Source organism: Papaver somniferum, chromosome 1 (assembly GCF_003573695.1).
Source record: "Papaver somniferum cultivar HN1 chromosome 1, ASM357369v1, whole genome shotgun sequence".
Taxonomy (NCBI): Eukaryota; Viridiplantae; Streptophyta; class Magnoliopsida; order Ranunculales; family Papaveraceae; genus Papaver; species Papaver somniferum.
Genome location: NC_039358.1, coordinates 123,764,964 through 123,783,264, shown reverse-complemented (window position 1 = coordinate 123,783,264; position 18,301 = coordinate 123,764,964). Strand labels below are relative to the sequence as shown.

General features: G+C 36.5%; 2 protein-coding genes across 3 annotated transcripts; both read right to left on the bottom strand.

Moving 5' to 3' along the window:
* Positions 1-560: 560 nt before the first annotated feature.
* Positions 561-3,129, bottom strand: LOC113299199 (short-chain dehydrogenase/reductase family 42E member 1-like). 2 transcript variants are annotated; one of them, XM_026548186.1, is made up of 5 exons: positions 2,944-3,129; positions 2,470-2,868; positions 1,672-2,346; positions 1,262-1,461; positions 561-1,167 (listed from the first exon to the last, which is right to left on the bottom strand). In XM_026548186.1, exons 2-5 carry the CDS (start codon positions 2,693-2,695, stop codon positions 718-720), a joined length of 1,551 nt encoding a protein of 516 aa, XP_026403971.1. In that variant the 5' UTR covers positions 2,696-2,868; positions 2,944-3,129; the 3' UTR covers positions 561-717. The 2 variants fall into 2 exon arrangements, with proteins under 2 accessions (XP_026403971.1, XP_026403963.1); XM_026548178.1 differs by having other exon boundaries at positions 2,470-3,129.
* A 9-nt stretch (positions 3,130-3,138) lies between these two features.
* On the bottom strand, positions 3,139-6,072 carry LOC113299211 (short-chain dehydrogenase/reductase family 42E member 1-like). Its single transcript, XM_026548196.1, has 5 exons — positions 5,560-6,072; positions 4,823-5,165; positions 4,339-4,607; positions 3,938-4,134; positions 3,139-3,750 (listed from the first exon to the last, which is right to left on the bottom strand). Exons 1-5 carry the CDS (start codon positions 5,747-5,749, stop codon positions 3,331-3,333), a joined length of 1,419 nt encoding a protein of 472 aa, XP_026403981.1. The 5' UTR covers positions 5,750-6,072; the 3' UTR covers positions 3,139-3,330.
* Positions 6,073-18,301: the final 12,229 nt, after the last annotated feature.

The window sequence follows — 18,301 nt, the reverse complement described above, 5'->3', positions numbered from 1 at the left end:
TCAACCTCTGACTCGGGCAAAGTCAGCAGTCAGACCGTTTGTTTTGCATTTTGAGTCAGATCTGACTCGACCTATGACTCAGACATAACCCCTGATTCGGACCCATTTGAGTCAGGTAACAAAATACCCCTGATTCATGGGACCAAATCACTGACTCACGTTTTTTGAGTCAGATTTGACTCAAAATAAACATATTGAATCAGATTTAGATGAGTCAGGTGATTTCACTCAGATCCATACGACTCAGGAGTAAACATGCATAGTGTAAGACTAAACATGCATAGTGTAAGACTAAGGAAGAATGATGGGGACATTCTTAAGTTAAAAAAATGGTGGGAAAACTAGCATGCGGTTTCCAACAGAATCATATATCTATGCTAGCCATTTAGGGGGTGACTCCGGATCAGTTTAATTAGCCTGCCTGGTTAGCGTTTCTTGGTCCCAGTATGCCCAGAACCTTCTAAGCCGTCATCTTCTCCTTTTTGGAGTTCTTTAGGATTTAAAAACAACAAAGTACACCAATTGGCTTGTTATTAGTTACGTAACGAAGGATACGGCTATAAACGCGTAAATCATTGTCAAGCTTGCCACCATTTCCCTACTTACCAGTCAAGTTAAAAACAGAACTGCCATTAGGAAAGCCAAAGAGCAAAAGCAAGAAAAATGTGCTGATAATGTACATTAACTAAAGAAAAATACAATTCATATATCGCTCATTTACTTGGTGATCTTCTTGTTTCTGGCTCTCCTCAATAAGAAGCGCAACGAAAATGTAGCGAGAATCAGAGTTTGCCAGAACCATCCATTAGCATTTGACGGATCCACCTTTTTTGCTAAATACCAAGCGTACATAGCCTCGCCAACATGCACCAGTGTAACTATGACGAAACCGATTTGTGCATTTCGCAATGATCTGTAAAAGAAGAGGCTGATGGCTTTGAAGGGCTTTACAGGACCAACATTTGGTAAGAAAGCAGCAGCAAACAACCAAGGGATGCCAATCAGACAGAAAATCCATGGATATATTGTGGGTCCGTCCAGCTCCCTATTTTTTCTTTCTTGCCAGTACGAGATGGTCTTTGACATGCCTTCTTGTGGGGTTACATGCGGAACATATCCGAGTTCCTCCTTGGCTTTTTGGATTGAAAAATAGTGGGTGACACCAACCTGACATCATGATTTTATTTTTAAAATGCTGAAATGATTAAAGTAGAGCGCACTGTCCTAATGTAGATTAAGAAAAAGTAATTAAAAAACTAACCTTATACGCATCCGCCGGGAGGATAAGCGGCTGCGGGAGCCAGGAGTGGTCCAACCATGGATATAAGAGTGTTCTGTAAAGAGCCCAAAAGATTCTTCCAAACAGTAATGCATAGGAAAGATCTAATGTGTACTTAGGCAAGTCATGATCCAGATTTCTCAGCAATGGACGAGTAAATTCAAAAGTGTTGACAGGACATCCTGGAAACGGATTAGTTTTTTTACAGCAGAAAATCATAAAAATAAAACATAAAACAAGAGTTAAGACAGCATCATGATTAATGAATGTTCTCAAGTTCGTTGTTCCACTAGTTTATGTCGCTGCTAATACTTAATTTTTGATAATCATGCTGTGAAACAACTCGTAAAAGTAAAATGCGTCGAAGCTAAGGAAGGTTGACAACACATTACCATCGGATATAAAGTACGTCTTCCCAGCAGCAACTGGGTCATTGCAATCATGTTCTTCTCTCCCACCACCACCCAAGTTTCTTACCAGTCCCACGCTTCCTAAAATTAAGGCATGCACAAGGTTATCCAAATAAACCCAATCTGTCTTGGCATCCTGACTGTTTGGTGCTTTATCAATTTTGCATCTCAACAAACCCAACTTGGATACAGATACAATCCTAGGAAGCAGGCCGCAGCCTTGTTCACCTGGCCCATAGATAATTCCGGGACCATAGATAATTCCGGGACGTATTGCACATGTATAGAGGCGGGTACTCCCGTTCTGAGATAGGAGACCATTGCTCTTGAGAACCAACTGCTCAGCAGCGGATTTACTCCGTCCGTAGGGATCATAATGGTAGTCATCCATGGGTAAATAAGTTGAATTTTCTTCATTCCCATTCACTATCTCCTTCCCTCTAAAGACTACACTGTTAGTGCTCATATAAACAAGTCTCTTGATGCCATACTCTAGGCAAGCATCGACTACATGGCAGGTTCCATTTATATTCACCTCTTCGACTCTCTCAACTTGGAGCATTTCTTTCCCAGATGCGCCATAAGATGCCAGATGAAAAACACAATCTGCCCCATCTCGTAAAGCTCTCTCAATATCTGTTTGCTGTCTTACATCTCCTGTTGAATTAAATGAGCAAGAAACAAAATAGTATAAATCATCACAAGCAGAAATATGTATTTTCAAGATAACTGAAGGTCACTTTGGCTATGTCGATGTGGTTTCTAAAAAGATGGTATTACCTTGGATGAACTTAACTCCAATCCTCTTAAGGTCATCATAACAACGACTTTCTGATGAACAAGTACTAGTTGGTGGAGCAAGAAAATCGAAGATTCGAACATCACTAGCTCCTCTTCTTATAAGCTCTGAGCAGAGTGCAGAACCCACAAAACCCAGCCCCCCAATCACAACAAATTTATTTCCCTTTATCCCCACCATCTCCTCCTTCTCTAGTCGGTTGTTCATCTTCTGTTCAAAGTTTTCTCTCTTCTCCTATTCTTCTTTTTCAGTTCTCTAAGACACATAACTCTGAGCAAGTAGAGTTTGATCGGTTTGTCTCTCTAGATTTTGTTTTTGTGGAAATGGAGATAAGGGTGCACCGAAAGAGACAACTAGAACAGTCTACCACCTGTCACATTCTAAAAAAAGACAACTTTCAGATCTGCAACCTCCAGCTTCGCTGATATTGTATTGTTGGATCTGTTTGGAGGTACCTGAGGATGATGGGGCCATTTGTTCTGCTGCAACAGAGCTAACCTGTTTCACCAATTTCTAAACCTACATAAAGAAAGTTGAACTCTGGTCAATCCTGCTTGACTTACAAAGATATTCAACATCTCTCTGCATCTTCTTCGCCTATTCTGATTACAATACAATGTTCTTAAACCACTAACAAAAACAACAGAATCGGGCAATTCAAATGTCACTCATTCTTCTATTGATAAATGATAAGTAAGTTTCTGACATAAACCCGAATATTATTTCACCAGCTATTCGCTCCAACTGTTCTGAGTGGAGCTACATCAGAGTAAACTACACACAAGTAGAACAACATAGAATTTTCTACCCGTTTAATGAACATGGGACAGGAGATCAGATTATCACTCCTTTTTGGCTCTCTTCAACAGGAAACGCAAAGAAAAGAACCCAAGAGCAAATGTCTGCCAAAACCATCCTTTGGCATTTGCAGGATCCACTTTCTTTGCCAGAAACCAAGCATATATAGCCTCACCCACATGTGCAGCTACTGAAGCGACGAAAAGTATCTGTAAAGGGGACATCGATCGGAGAGAAAGTGGCTTTACGGGTCCTAAGACTGGTAAATAGGCGAGAACAAATACAGCAAACATTCCAATCACACAGAAACACCATGCGTGTATGGTGGGCCCATCCAAAGATCTCCTCTTCCGTCCCCGCCAGTACGAGATAGTCGCAGACATGCCCTCTTGGGGACTCACCATGGGGACATATCCTAGCTCATTCTTTGCTTTTAGGGGAGAAAAGTAATGAGTAACTCCAACCTGTGGGGCAGAAGCATAGAAAATGTTGATATGAAATATTTGTGCAGCCTAATGAACGCATGAAACTCAACCTTATGCATAACAAAACTGAAGATATGGTTTAGGAAGTACTGTGATAATGCTCCTGAACTAACATGAAAGAGAACTTGTGGCGCAAACAAACAGAAGAGGTATGAAATGAACCTACCTTATGTGCTTCGGAGGGGAGAATAAGTGGTTGAGGCAGCCATGATCGATTCAACCATGGATATAAAATTGTATAAATTACCCAGAAAATTCGTCCCAAGAGGAGTGCATGGGAAATGTCCAATGTAGCCTTTGGTACGTCATAGTCCAGACTTCTGAGCAGTGGGCGGATAAACTCAAATGTATTGACAGGTGATCCTGAAAATGATCAGTATAATAATGTGAGTTCAAGCAAATGTTCAGAAACCTGGTATATATACACGATTTCCTGTCAAGTTCTTGAACAAAATAGAATATTTTTGGAACTGAACCGAAATTTAAATGTAACAACTCAATGTATAGTGATAGCAGTACTAGTTCATAACTAGGATAAATCAATTTCTTAGAGACAAATTATATTACCATCACATATGAAGTAAGGCTGGCCAGCTGCAACAGGAGTTCCTTCTCTTCCAGGAATATTATCCAAGAGTCCCATGCTTGCCAATATTAGAGCAAGCACGAGGTTATCCACATATACCCAATCCGACTTCACAGTTGGACCACCAACTTGGAATGCCAACAGACCCAGCTTTGCAAGTGAGACTATCCTAGGAAGATGCCTTTCTTCACCCGGTCCATAGATTGCAGCAGGACGAATCACGCAAGTATAAAGACGAGTTCCATTCTTCCTATATAAAGTCAAAGTTATAACCACATAACCTAAGTCAAGTAATGGTAGCAAGGTAAATGCATTAACCCAATCAATCTATTCCTGCCTTAAAAATCTCTTTGATCATCCTATAATTGAGAAATTGCAGTTCAACGGGGGATAAGGAAAGGGTAGAACTCCCTCTGATGCAGGTTCTTCTACAGGAACTACAAACTTAGAGACACATTTACTTACTTGGAGGTGCGGCCATTGCTCTTGAGAACCAACTGTTCAGCAACAGATTTACTACGGCCATATGGATCAACATGGTCTTCCATGGGAAAATAAGGCAAGGCTTCGTTGCCATTTACAATCTCCTGCCCCCCGAATACAACATTGCACGTACTCACATAAACTAGCCTCTTAACTCCAAACTCGAAACAAGCATCCAAAACATGGCATGTTCCATTTATATTAACTTCGTCAACACGTCCAGCTTGAATCATTTCCTTGCCAGACATCCCATAAGAAGCAAGGTGGAAAACACAGTCCACCCCACGCAAAGCCTTTGCAACATCTTTGTTTTTGCTCACATCCCCTGTGTATAGGATATGGATTACATATCACATATTAGAAAGAAAAACCCAATTACAAATCAAGGATAACAATTCCATCCATGCCCATGAGTGAGTTGACTTCATAATTGAAGATTTAAAGTTAAATCTAGTCAAGGTTACACCTTTATAATTTTGTATCTATCAGTTGCCTGAAAGAGTCATCACTTAAACACTAAATTGTTTGTTACTTTGCTGTTTTTGGAGAAAGGCGTTACCTTTATGGATTTGACTTACAATTGAGTTCAACCCATTTTTGGGTATGGATGAAATTACAGAATTGGATTGATTAAACAGGTAATTAAAGTAAAGTTTAGGTCAAATTCAATCACTCAGATAGTAAAATTGAAAGTTTTTTTATATAAAAATAGGTAATACCTTGAATGGACTTAACACCGATCTCATTAAGATGAGCAGACCAAGGAGATGAAGAACGAAGATCTAAAGTTCGAACTTCCCTTGCACCTCTACGTATGAGTTCAGAACAAAGAGCTGAACCAACAAAACCAAGTCCACCAGTGACCAGAAATATACTTCCCTCAATTCCCTCATTCTCGCTCAAATGCATCTTTCTTCCTTTCAGTAAGTAACCCTAAAGCTAAACCCTGGATTACTACTGGATGGTTGGTAGCACAACGAGATCAGATTTCTTTTGATTAAATCGTTATACACGAAGTAGGTAGGAATTTAGATTTCCAATCTTTATCTGATCTGTAGTAATTGTGTTTCAGGATACCTTTTTTCTTTATGGAGTACTTTCAGTATACTGGATGATGAAAATGATGGTGGTAGACCGATAACCACTCCAGCCACATTGCCATTATAAGCTGTCACACTTATTATATTTCCTTCAGAAGTGTAAGAGCAATACCATTACTCGGACGAATACAGGGAACCACGCCAAAATGCTTGTTAAGACTTGAGAGCAGCTCCAATGGTCCATACCTCCTAATTTGATTGTTTGGCGTGGATGGTCAAAGTTAATTTCGTCCACGGGAGAATTGCAGTTTGGTTCCGATAGCACCGACTTAGTCGAGCCTCGGCTTCTGAACCGAGACTCTTCTCCAACTGCACCAAGTCTCGGCTCAAACTGACACGACAATGGTTACATTCCAACAGTCAAAAAAACGACCATATTTGCACACCCTATAAATTCAAATCAACTTCAATCTTCTATACATACAACAACTTCTTTTCTTGTCTATATACTTTCAACACAAATTCAATCTTCTCTACATCTTTTCAAACACAAATTCAACACCCAGTTAATTACCATGCCTACCTGATCTCAAGATATTAGCCGACAAAGAAATAGAAAACCACTTATAAATAAACGCAATCAAGTTCTACTAGGGAGACGAGATGATTCAGAGGAAGATAACAATGCCTGATTTCTCTCATGTCCAGAATTAACAATTAGTGAAGGTCATTTGTCCACAAAAACAAAGCGGGATAGTTCTCTACAGACTACAAGAGGTGCTTGGTACGAAATTCATAAAGTTTATGAAAAACTTCCTCATGGTGTTAAAACTATTGTTGATCGATTTTCTTGCATTACTTTGTCCCATATCCGAGCGCATAAAAATTCGCCCAAACTGGTAGGTATATTGATGGAGCGTTGGCGGTATACTACACACATGTTTCATTTTCATGACTTCGAAATATGTATGTCATATCTTTTGATTTATATTTTTTGTGTAATCAATACGAGGATTACAAATGAAATGAAAAAAATTATTTTTTTTCCAGGCATAATACCATTAGATTTGTATTTCCTACTTGGGATACCTTCTAGGGCGGTAGACAATGCTTCATTTAACCAAGAAGGTTGGTTGGCGGAAGATCGATACAAAGATGCACTTCCGTTGTACTTTCAAGTAACAACACAACAAAATCATATAACTTTAAGAAGTGGTGGAATTCCTAATTCCGGTTTAAAGGTATTTATATTCAACGAATTGCATGGTGGTAACGATCCTGATTCGACAAAGTATGACGTGCAAAAGATACAAAAATTGCTACGGTATTTATTTTATGGATACTTGGTTCACGTTTTTTCTCCAATTCAAAGTCAAGCACTCAAGTGGGGTGGCTAGAGCCGCTGCAAGATATGGAAAGACTGCCACTTATGATTGGGCTCCACTATATTATTTGAATTGTATGTTTGTCTTGATCTCGCATCTTGTGGGGCGTCAAATATTGAAGGTTATTGGGGCATCCTTGAGATAAATACGTCACTACATTCCTTTAGATTTATATCATTGTACAAATATCTAGCAAGTTAAATACGTCAATACATTCCTTAAACTAAATATAGTTTACTTTCCTTTATATGTTTTTTACTCTAACTCTGGTGGTATGCATGTTTCAACATTGGTGTATCAAGACTTAATGACTACAAGAAGAAATATTAGTCAATGATAATGAGGTATGAACGTGATAATTGGAAGCCAAGACAACAAAAGTATGAGCGAGATAACATTCATGTGTAGAGATCCCAAATGTCGAATAGGAACAAATATAATGTTATTTGGAGGTCGTATGTGAATTTTGAAGAATACAACACTGTTCTTGTTAGAAGGATCATAGAATTTTCATTCAAGCGCATGATGTTGTGTAGTCCTGTTAGTGATATTGATGTTTAATTTTTTTGGGAGAGATGTGCTAGACAGTTAGTTGGTCGAGTTGGAGATCCGCACCAACCTCAATGTATAGCTACCGTGTACGGGTCGAGATACCTAGATCTAAAGGCAGTAGGCTAGGAAAGGTATGATACTAAATTTACCCCATGTGACGAAGACCATTACGACATATGGTACAAGAGTGTTACAGAGTCGATAATTCTTATAGAAGTTTTACACATCTATGGTCTGTATTTTGTCACATTGGGCAGGGCGTTACCAAAATTGGATGCTCCACCACATATACCACCAGTGATTCTAACTTTCCTTAGTTATCCTACACAAGGAGCTTCATCTTTGTCGACTCAATAAAGACGACGAACCAGATATTCTCCTTCATTTGCTGAGTCTGATTTACCAGTTTTGAGTTTGGGGTTAGAGACTTATAATCTTGTTGAAAAGCGTCAGATTCTTCCCATTGTATCTAAAATGTCTCGAGCATCCTAATTCTTATACAGGCCTATCGGAAACTCAAGAACTATTGATCGAACAATTGAATCAAATGGAGTTAAGAGATATTGAAACCAGACGTATGTACCTCCAATAGTTGCACACGTTTGGGGATACAATGAACTCCAGTCCTAATTTTTCTCAGCATACAACAACTCCATATTCCTATGAAGTAGTGCGAGAAACACAGGTACCTCTTGGGAAAAAGTCTTCATATCATCCAGTGTAACGTTCTCCAATTCGTCCAGTGCAACAATCTCCACATTGTCAGGCCAGTGAATAATTTCCCCAAGGTTATCAAGATTATAAGAGATCCTTAAACTTCGATGGCTCTCCACCTGACGCTACAGGTATATGGTTTAGAAATCAGAGTGGACATGATGCTGAAGGGTCTCAAGATGGGGATCAAATCAAGGATTTGCAAGTATGATTTAGGCTGGAATATATAAGTGGCATTAGAGTGGAGCCGAATAGTTAAAATATGCCTTATTTTTAATATTTGTGAATTTGAAGTTTAGTTAATATATTTATGTAACTGTTACATGTAATCAGTACCAACGTATTTAAAAAGTAAATTCAAACTTAATTTGAGACGATCTGAAAAGACGAGGGTACCGAAATATACCTCAATCTAAAACTTTTCCACCTATAAGTAATTTCTCCGAAAGTGATTGTCTATGGACTGAGTCGAGACAATACAACTAATCGGTTCACACTTCCTGTGATCGTCTATGGATACGAGATCGAGCCAATACGACAACGAAGTATGTTTACTTGATAAATGGTTCGGACTTAACCAAACACAATAGGATTGCTATCAAGTAAATAGGAATTAACGTTTGTGTATTTTACTTCTAATTATAATAAAAAAATTATAATTGCAAAATAGAAAAGTAAAAGACACAACAAGATTTTGTTAACGAGGAAACCGCAAATGCAGAAAAACCCCGGGACCTTGTCCAGAATTGAATACTCTTAGGATTAAGCCGCTATACAAAATCAAACCAACTTCGTATAGTTGAAACCAAACAACTAAACCTATAGTTCACCTAGTTCCATTTGTATCCCTGCGCCTCCAACTTGTAATAAGTCACGCACTTGGAACAATTCCTTTGTTTCGTATTCCAAACAGTAAAGGAACAACAAATTTGTTCGGTAACAACTTTTTACAAACAAATGATATGAGTTTGACAAAAGGCTCTTCCGTTTATCCCAATAAACTCCTTTGTCAGGTCCTTAGATCTATCTTTTCAACAACTACCAAGGTAATTGTTAAGATTAAGCAATCAATACTTTTAATCACAAATAATTGTATTGATGCCGATCTACTCAACTAATCAATCAAATCTACCACAAAGATAAACCGATTATAGTTGGATCCTTTTTCAGCCGAAACAAGTATCATGCACACCAAAGATTATGAACCCAAATTAGAAATCTTCTTCGTCTTCAAATCTTCTTAGATCTTCAATAAACACCTGCACACAATCAACTTGAATATATCTCTTATAATCAATCACACACAGAACGGAGTCTGTTAACAATGGATTATCACAAGACGTCTTTAGATCTACAAACAGTCTAAAGATCCCCGTCGAAACTTCGATCTAGTTTGAGTGAATCTTATATTAGAAGAGAAAATTCTCAAGTATAAACAAACTAGGTGGAATCAAAGTTCAACAACTGTTAGACAATCAAATAAATCCAAAACTAATAATAAACCATAATTATCTAGTTTCCCACCAACGGTACTAATAGAGCTTCTCAATCCCAAAGAAATCTTTAAACCGAGCGGCCGTAAGAGATTTCACCTAATTAGGTTACTTTCCTCTCCGAATAGGCGGCTCCACCAGTAATAACACAACTAGGCAGTTTTGCTGGCTCTAAGGATTAGTTTGCTTGAAATGCAAACTTCAATATTTATAGACCAAGGAAGTTTGGACACCAAGGAATTTCCAAAACCGAAAATATTCTCAAGATATGCAATATATTACCAAACTCGGTTTCCATAATTCCTGGAAATGCTTTGTCCAAATATTGACCGAAATCTCATTAGAAAATCTCCAACTAGTAAATGCACATTACTAATTTTTATTTTCTAAAGATATGCATTTTATTTGCTGGAAAATAAAAGCGTATAAAACTAAAAACCTTAATTAAAAGATTCTCAATTTATTTCGATCCGGGATTCTCCTTTAGCTATTAAGGAATATCTTTGAACAATAAAAGATAAGAGTTACTGCACATGATCAAACTATGTCGACATCTTTACTTAGTAAATCCTCTTTCATATTTACTATCTTGGAACCTATTTGCCACACTTCCCAAACGAATTTAGAATTAGTTTATCTGACTTCCAAGAACTATGTGATTGATTATCCTATCAAATCACCAAACATGGGTTTCACGGTTCTACCAAAACAAGTTTCGGTTCTACCTCCATGTGGGTACTAGAATTATTCACACTAGTTACTAAAACTTGGTTGACTAGGTACTAGGATCGGTTCCCACATATATATGGTATCTGACTTGTATTTGGTGCACATGTTCATAGGATCGGTTCCCAATAACTAAAAAAGCGTTGCACATGTTCATAGGATCGGTTCCCAATAACTAGAAACTTGTTGCACCTTTTACAAGGATCGATTACCCTTTTGTGAATGGTTGCACCTCTTGCTAGGATCGGTTCCCCAATGACTAGAGTTGGTCTTACCAATTACACTTAAATCGATCATACCATCTTAGGTGATTACTTAAGATCGGTTTCACTAATAAAAGTCATACCAATACAAAAGTCAGGCATTGTGAATAGTTTTACTAAGATACATAAACAAGTTATGAGCAGTTATACTAAACACACATATTGGTAATCCAAAGATATGCAATGAATAACAAATACCAATAAGCCTAGCGATTTCCCTTTCGATTCACAAAACAAGTTTATGAATGTACTTCCTTTAAACGAATGTAAAACATTGTTTCCTAGGACGAAATCTTCACCCATACCCATACATAATCACAATAGTATTCATACGATTATGTCGATGTCTTATATACGAAGTTCAAAAGATAGACGTTATACTTCGTATTGTAATTCCTTAATATTAGGTCTAGATAGAGTATAATCATTCATAGATTCGCAGTTATGTTTTCAATATGCACGACTTGAAAGATACATAAGGGAATGAAATAGTTCAAGGCAAATATTACTAACCTCAAGAGGAAGGATGATGTCGTCGTTGTAGCTCCTTACTTCTTCATATTCTTCAAGTCTTCGCGTAATACTTGTAATGTGTCATATCCTAATACTTTCAAGCTAACTTATATGAAGTTGACTCTAGTATATAATAAAGCGACTCTTTAAATGAGTTTTGGTTCACTAAAATATGACAACCAAACTTGACATACCAACACTTGGTGGGTTCAACCGAGCTATGCTCTAACAATCTCCCCCTTTGTCAATTTTAGCGACAAAACTCTTACATCATATGGATAAACAAATTACAAGAATTCATTACACATACGCTTGATTCCCAAATTCAACAACACTATAACCTATATACATTCAATCCATAAATGCCGTTGTTGACATTATAATAACAAAGCTAATACTCCCCCTAAAGGTAAGATAGGTAGATTTTCATTCTGCACGTCTTTGTTATTCTCTTATCAATATGATATGTTACTCCCCCTTAGTTTGTGCTTTACTCTTTCGTTAGATATAACGTTTAAGCACCATTGTCCTTTCCCTTAGTGATACCAAATCACTTGTTTCCTCCATATATTTCCCCCCCTTTTTGTCACAAAATGACAAAGGTACGAGAAAATAAAAGACAAACCGAAAGGATCTTACAAATCTCAAACGACTTGCAACCTATAAGAGTTAAGCACGAGGATTCCACACACCATTTTAGATAACCAATATCAAAACCGAAACTACAAAGTAATTTTGTTTTTTTATGTTACCTAGGAAACAATTGCCCGAAGCAATTTTACCTAATATTTTAGTAAACCAACAATCGACTAAGCAACTTAGTTCCTTTGCTAAACCGATTGTACAAATACAATCGCTTGTTCGATAAGACCAAAATAAAGATCAGAATTAACTTTATTTTTCTCATCAGGTTCTAATTATCCATATAAGTTAGACCTTTCACATTTAAACAAGACAAGTACTAGGTTAGTTAACTAGTATTTATTGTTAAGGCATTCGATTAGACTTGAATAACCGAAACCTCCACTTTGTAAGTCTAACTAAGATCAGAATTAACTTAATTTCTCTTATCCGGAATCAAATTGGACTAAACAATTTATCCCGGAAACCTTTTCCTTTGTTAAGCCATAAACAATTCATACAAACCAAATAAATCAACTTGCATAATTATTTATCTCAACCGGAAGCAATTGAAACAACACAGACATTAAAGCACCGCAATTGCACCGTAAATTTTGTAAGCCTAAACAATTGATACCAAACAATAAAGCAAGATAACAATAGTTTTTCTTAGCCGAAAACAATTGAATCACACACACATCCATACACAAATAATGGAATAAACATCGTACCGAAATTTTGTTAAGCAAAAGCAATAAATATATGCAATAAAATCAGGCTTTTCTTAAACAGGAAAACGATTAAATAACAAAGTCGTTACCTCAAGTTTCGCATCCTCCTGTCCAATAAATGTTTGCATCTTTCCAGGGAGAATTGATACCAAAATATCACTGTGATGTCATCCTCTTGCAAGACAAAAGAACAACAACAACCAACCTTTACCAGAGAAAGGTTGAAAAACGGTTTTAACTAATGCAATGTGAAAGTTTAAAACCCCGAAACACATATGCTTTTATGCTAAACCAAAACCGATTCAACATATTGTGACTTTTTCACATATTGTTTCAACAGAACCCCTCATGATCCTTTGATAAAGCCTATCGACATGGGCTAGAACTCAATCCCGCTAAATCAAAAAGTCACCCAAACCATAAGGGTTCACACAATATTAGATTGAATATCAAGGTTATGAAAACCGAAATCAAACATCCCATAAATATACATAGCAAAAATATAAAGCATTCAGGCACCGGCTATGTAATCAGAAACTATCACAAGAAAATTATAAATCAATAATTTTATTCATAAATAATAAGATAGTTTTATTCATAAAATAGACCTTATACAATAATTGAAATAAATCAAACATTGATGTCTATTTCCTCTGGATTAAGTATTACAACAAATAACTTAATCTCTAGTGGTGCTCTTATTGTTCACTGAGGTTTCTTCAGTGTTCAAACTTTTGAAGCATGTTTTGTAAGACATGTCCGTAACCACTTTCTGTTTTTCGAGTTCTTCAACTTGTAGCTTCAAGTCAGCAAGCTCACTTTTTGTCTCTTTTATCTTATCTTTTAGTCCATCTCGATCTTGAACTAAAGTAAGAAGATTTCCTATGAGTTCTTCAAACCCATGCATAACTTCACACGTACCATATGTGGGAAACCACTTGGTATGATATGAATCATTGAAAGCAAAAAGACATGACTCTTCTTGAGATCTATCAGTGTTATGATCAAATGCGATTCTAGATACAATCTTCCTGAATCTTCGTTTTGAGACGAATCCTTGACAGTTTCTCACTTTTCGTGCTTCCCTTTTATTACTCCTTGTAACACTGCGAGTTATAAGAGACATGCTTATCAAAATGTTTTACCAAGGGAAAACACAATACCTAAGAGTTAATTTTTCTTATTTAGATAAGAATATATTTATCTCAGAAAAACCGGGTTTCCGAAACTACACAAAATAATTTTTGAACTTCTCTTTTCATTGAGAGGAGGATATTCTTTAAATATCTCTTATTACTGAAAATAGAAACTACCATGATCATGTGCCTTTCTCATCCAAAGTTATGGGCACAAAGAAGGATGATATTGCACAGTCTCGATACAACTAGGTTGCATCGGAGTAAGCATTTTCTATCTTACAACGAGTATCAGAAACATAGTTCATGTTTCTCTTTGGGAATTTCTGCCCAAAATATTTTCTCCCACGAAGATGATCTTTTCTAACACTAGAGAAATGATCATGTGGAGAAGATGTACTGATGTGAGAATTTTCAGAGATGGATAAGTCTCTCTTAATTCTATTAATGAGATTTTCATATGATTTTCTCATTCTAAGGATTTCCTTATGATGCACATCAGCATGATTATCTGAAACAATTATCGGAAATTCCTGATTGTTTCTTTTGGCAGAGATTCTCTCTTTCCCTTTCTTCTGGAGTCGTTCTTCATCAAAACAAGGACTGTTTCGATATGAATGAGGATGAACCTTTTTCCAGAACCGATTATCAACTTTTGATTCTTTTGAGTTGATTTTATCGAGTTGTGGGATATTCTGTCTTTCTACTGAGGAATGATCTTTCAGTTTTTTAAGACAATAAACTTCCTTCAATATTTTTACCACTGTATTTTGAAAAAGTATAAGTTTCCTGTTAAGTGACTGAAAGTTGTATTCCTTAAGATCACTTTCACGGAATCGGTTCAAAGTTTCCTTTGGACGAGATTTCGTCTGATCATCAGTAGATGTAGAAGATGGTTTCTCATCCTCTTCTGACTTGATGTAGTTAGGCAAACTACCATCATCTTGATCTGTTTCAGATGTGACTAAACCGGTTTTATCACAGTCTGTAAAAGTCGAGCAAGGACTTTTAGTTTCCTCAATATCATAAAAAATCACAACAACATTATTAGACAGAGTCATAGGATGTGTCTATTTATCTTGAGTAAGCGATTTACCAAGAGCTTCTAATCTGACAGTGAGATCAATATTCTCTTTGGCTAGAACATTCAGTTGAATGTCTTTATCTCTGATCTCATTCTTAAGAAGATTTGACTATGTCTTTAATATCAGCACTTTTGTAGACAGAGATTTTAAAGTCTTTAGAAGTTTTACCAACTCTTTATCAGCATCTTCTTTTCCATCAGAGATGGACACAAATGTTTTCGCAACTCCTAGATCATGAGTTAACGAAGTAGTAACATCTTCAACATTTGAGTATTCATACTCTTGCATAACGTTAACTGAATTATACATAGATTCAATTTCTTATAGGTTGGATCGCACCAAACACAGATTGTTAGATCTTTTCGTGTTTGCCTGCTCTGATACCAATTGAAAAGACGAGGGTACCCAAATATACCTCAATCTAAAACTTTTCCACCTATAAGTCCTTTCTCCGAAAGTGATTGTCTATGGACTGAGTTGAGACAATACAACTAATCAGTTCACACTTCGTGTGATCGTCTATGGATACGAGATCGAGACAATACAACAATAAAGTATGTTTAGTTGATAAATGGTTCGGACTTAACCAAACACAATAGGATTGCTATCAAGTAAATATGAATTAATGTTTGTGTATTTTACTTCTAATTATAATAAAACAATTATAATTACAAAAATAGAAAAGTAAAAGACACATCAAGATTTTGTTAACGAGGAAACCGCAAATGCAGAAAAACCCCGGGACCTTGTCCAGAATTGAATACTCTTAGGATTAAGCCGCTATACAAAACCAAACCAACTTCGTATAGTTGAGACCAAGCAACTAAACCTATAGTTCACCTAGTTCCGTCTGTATCCATGCGCCTCCAACTTGTAATAAGTCACGCACTTGGAACAATTCCTTTGGTTCGTATTCCAAACAGTAAAGGAATAACAAATCTGTTCGGTAACAACTCTTTTCAAACAAGTGATATGAGTTTGACAAAAGGCCCTTCCGTTTATCCCAATAAACTCCTTTGTCAGGTCCTTAGATCTATCTTTTCAACAACTACCAAAGTAATTGTTAAGATTAAGCAATCAATACTTTTAATCACAAAGAATTGTATTGATGCCGATCTACTCAACTAATCAATCAAATCTACCACAAAGATAAACCGATTATAGTTGGATCCTTTTCCAGCCGAAACAAGTATTGTGCACACCAAAGATTATGAACCCAAATCAGAAATATTCATCGTCTTCAAATCTTCTTAGATCTTCAATATACACCTGCACATAATCAACTTGAATATCTTGTGATCAATCACGCACAGAACGGAGTCTGTTAACAATGGATTATCACAAGACGTCTTTAGATCTACAAACAGTCTAAAGATCCCCGTCGAAACTTCGATCTAGTTTGAGTGAATCTTATATCAGAAGAGAAGATTCTCAAGCATAAACAAACTAGGTGCAATCAAAGTTCAACAACCGTTAGTCAATCAAATCAATCGAAAACTAATAATAAACCACAATTATCTAGTTTCCCACCAACGGTACTAATAGAGATTCTCAATCCCAAAGAAGTCTTTAACCCGAGCGGCCATAAGAGATTTCTCCTAATTAGGTTACTTTCCTCTCCGAATAGGTGGCTCCACCAGTAACAACGCAACTAGGTAGTTTTGCTGGCTCTAAGGATTAGTCTGCTTGAAATGCAAACTTCAATATTTATAGACCAAGGAAGTTTGGACACCAAGGAATGTCCAAAACCGAAAATATTCTCAAGATATGCAATATATTACCAAATTCGGTTTCCATAATTCCTGGAAATGCTTTGTCCAAATATTGACCGAAATCTCATTAGAAAATCTCCAATTAGTAAATAATTACTAATTTTTATTTTCTAAAGATATGCATTTTATTTGCTGGAAAATAAAAGCATATAAAACTAAAAACCTTAATTAAAAGATTCTCAATTTATTTCGTTCCGGGATTCTCCTTTAGCTATTAAGGAATATCTTTGAACAATAAAAGATAAGAGTTACTGCACATGTTCAAACTATGTCGACATCTTTACTTAGTAAATCCTCTTTCATATTTACTATCTTGGAACCGATTTGCCACACTTCCAAAACGAGTTTAGAATTGGTTTATCTGACTTCTAAGAACTATGTGATTGATTATCCTATCAAATCACCAAACATGGGTTTCACGGTTCTACCAAAACAAGTTTCGGTTCTACCTCCATGTGGGTACTAGAATTAGTCATACTAGTTACTAAAACTTGGTTGACTAGGTACTAGGATCGGTTCCCACATATATATGGTATTTGACTTGTATTTGGTGCACATGTTCATAGGATCGGTTCCCAATAACTAAAAACGTGCTCCACATGTTCATAGGATCGATTCCCAATAACTAGAAAATTGTTGCACCTCTTACAATGATCGATTCCCCTTTTGTGAATGGTTGCACCTCTTACTAGGATCGGTTCCCCAATGACTAGAGTTGGTCATACCAATTACACTTAAATCGATCATACCATCTTAGGTGATTACTTAAGATCGGTTTCACTAATAAAAGTCATACCAATACAAAAGTCAGGCATTGTGAATAGTTTTACCAAGATACATAAACAAGTTATGAGCGGTTATACTAAACACACATATTGGTAATCCAAAGATATGCAATGAATAACAAATTCCAATAAGCCTAACGATTTCCCTTTCGATTCACAAAACAAGTTTATGAATGTACTTTCTTTAAACGAATGTAAAACATTGTTTCCTAGGACTAAATCTTTACCCATACCCATACATAATCACAATAGAATTCCTACGATTATGTCGATGTCTTATATACGAAGTTCAAAAGATAGACATTATACTTCGTATTGTAATTCCTTAATACTAGGTCTAACTAGAGTATAATCATTCATAGCTTCGCAGTTATGCTTTCAATATGCACGACTTGAAAGATACGTTAGGGAATGAAATAGTTCAAGTCAAATATTACTAACCTCAAGAGGAAGGATGATGTCGTCGTTGTAGCTCCTTACTTCTTCACATTCTTCAAGTCTTCACGTAATACTTGGAATGTGTCATATCCTAATAATTTCAAGCTAACCTATACGAAGTTGTCTCTAGTATATAATCAAGCGACTCTTTAAATGAGTTTTGGTTCACTAAAATATGACAAACAAACTTGACATACCAACGCTTGG

Bases quoted from the DNA above. Each gene is read 5' to 3' on its own strand.
- LOC113299199 (XM_026548178.1), bottom strand. From the start codon at position 2,695: ATGAACAACCGACTAGAGAAGGAGGAGATGGTGGGGATAAAGGGAAAT. The intron at 1,462-1,671 runs GTAATGTGTTGT...ATCCGTTTCCAG, and splicing joins GACGTACTTTATATCCGATG to GATGTCCTGTCAACACTTTT. The intron at 1,168-1,261 runs GTTAGTTTTTTA...TCATGATGTCAG, and splicing joins TCCCGGCGGATGCGTATAAG to GTTGGTGTCACCCACTATTT.
- LOC113299211 (XM_026548196.1), bottom strand. From the start codon at position 5,749: ATGCATTTGAGCGAGAATGAGGGAATTGAGGGAAGTATATTTCTGGTC. The intron at 4,608-4,822 runs GTAAGTAAATGT...GACTTTATATAG, and splicing joins AGCAATGGCCGCACCTCCAA to GAAGAATGGAACTCGTCTTT. The intron at 3,751-3,937 runs GTAGGTTCATTT...TCTGCCCCACAG, and splicing joins TCCCCTCCGAAGCACATAAG to GTTGGAGTTACTCATTACTT.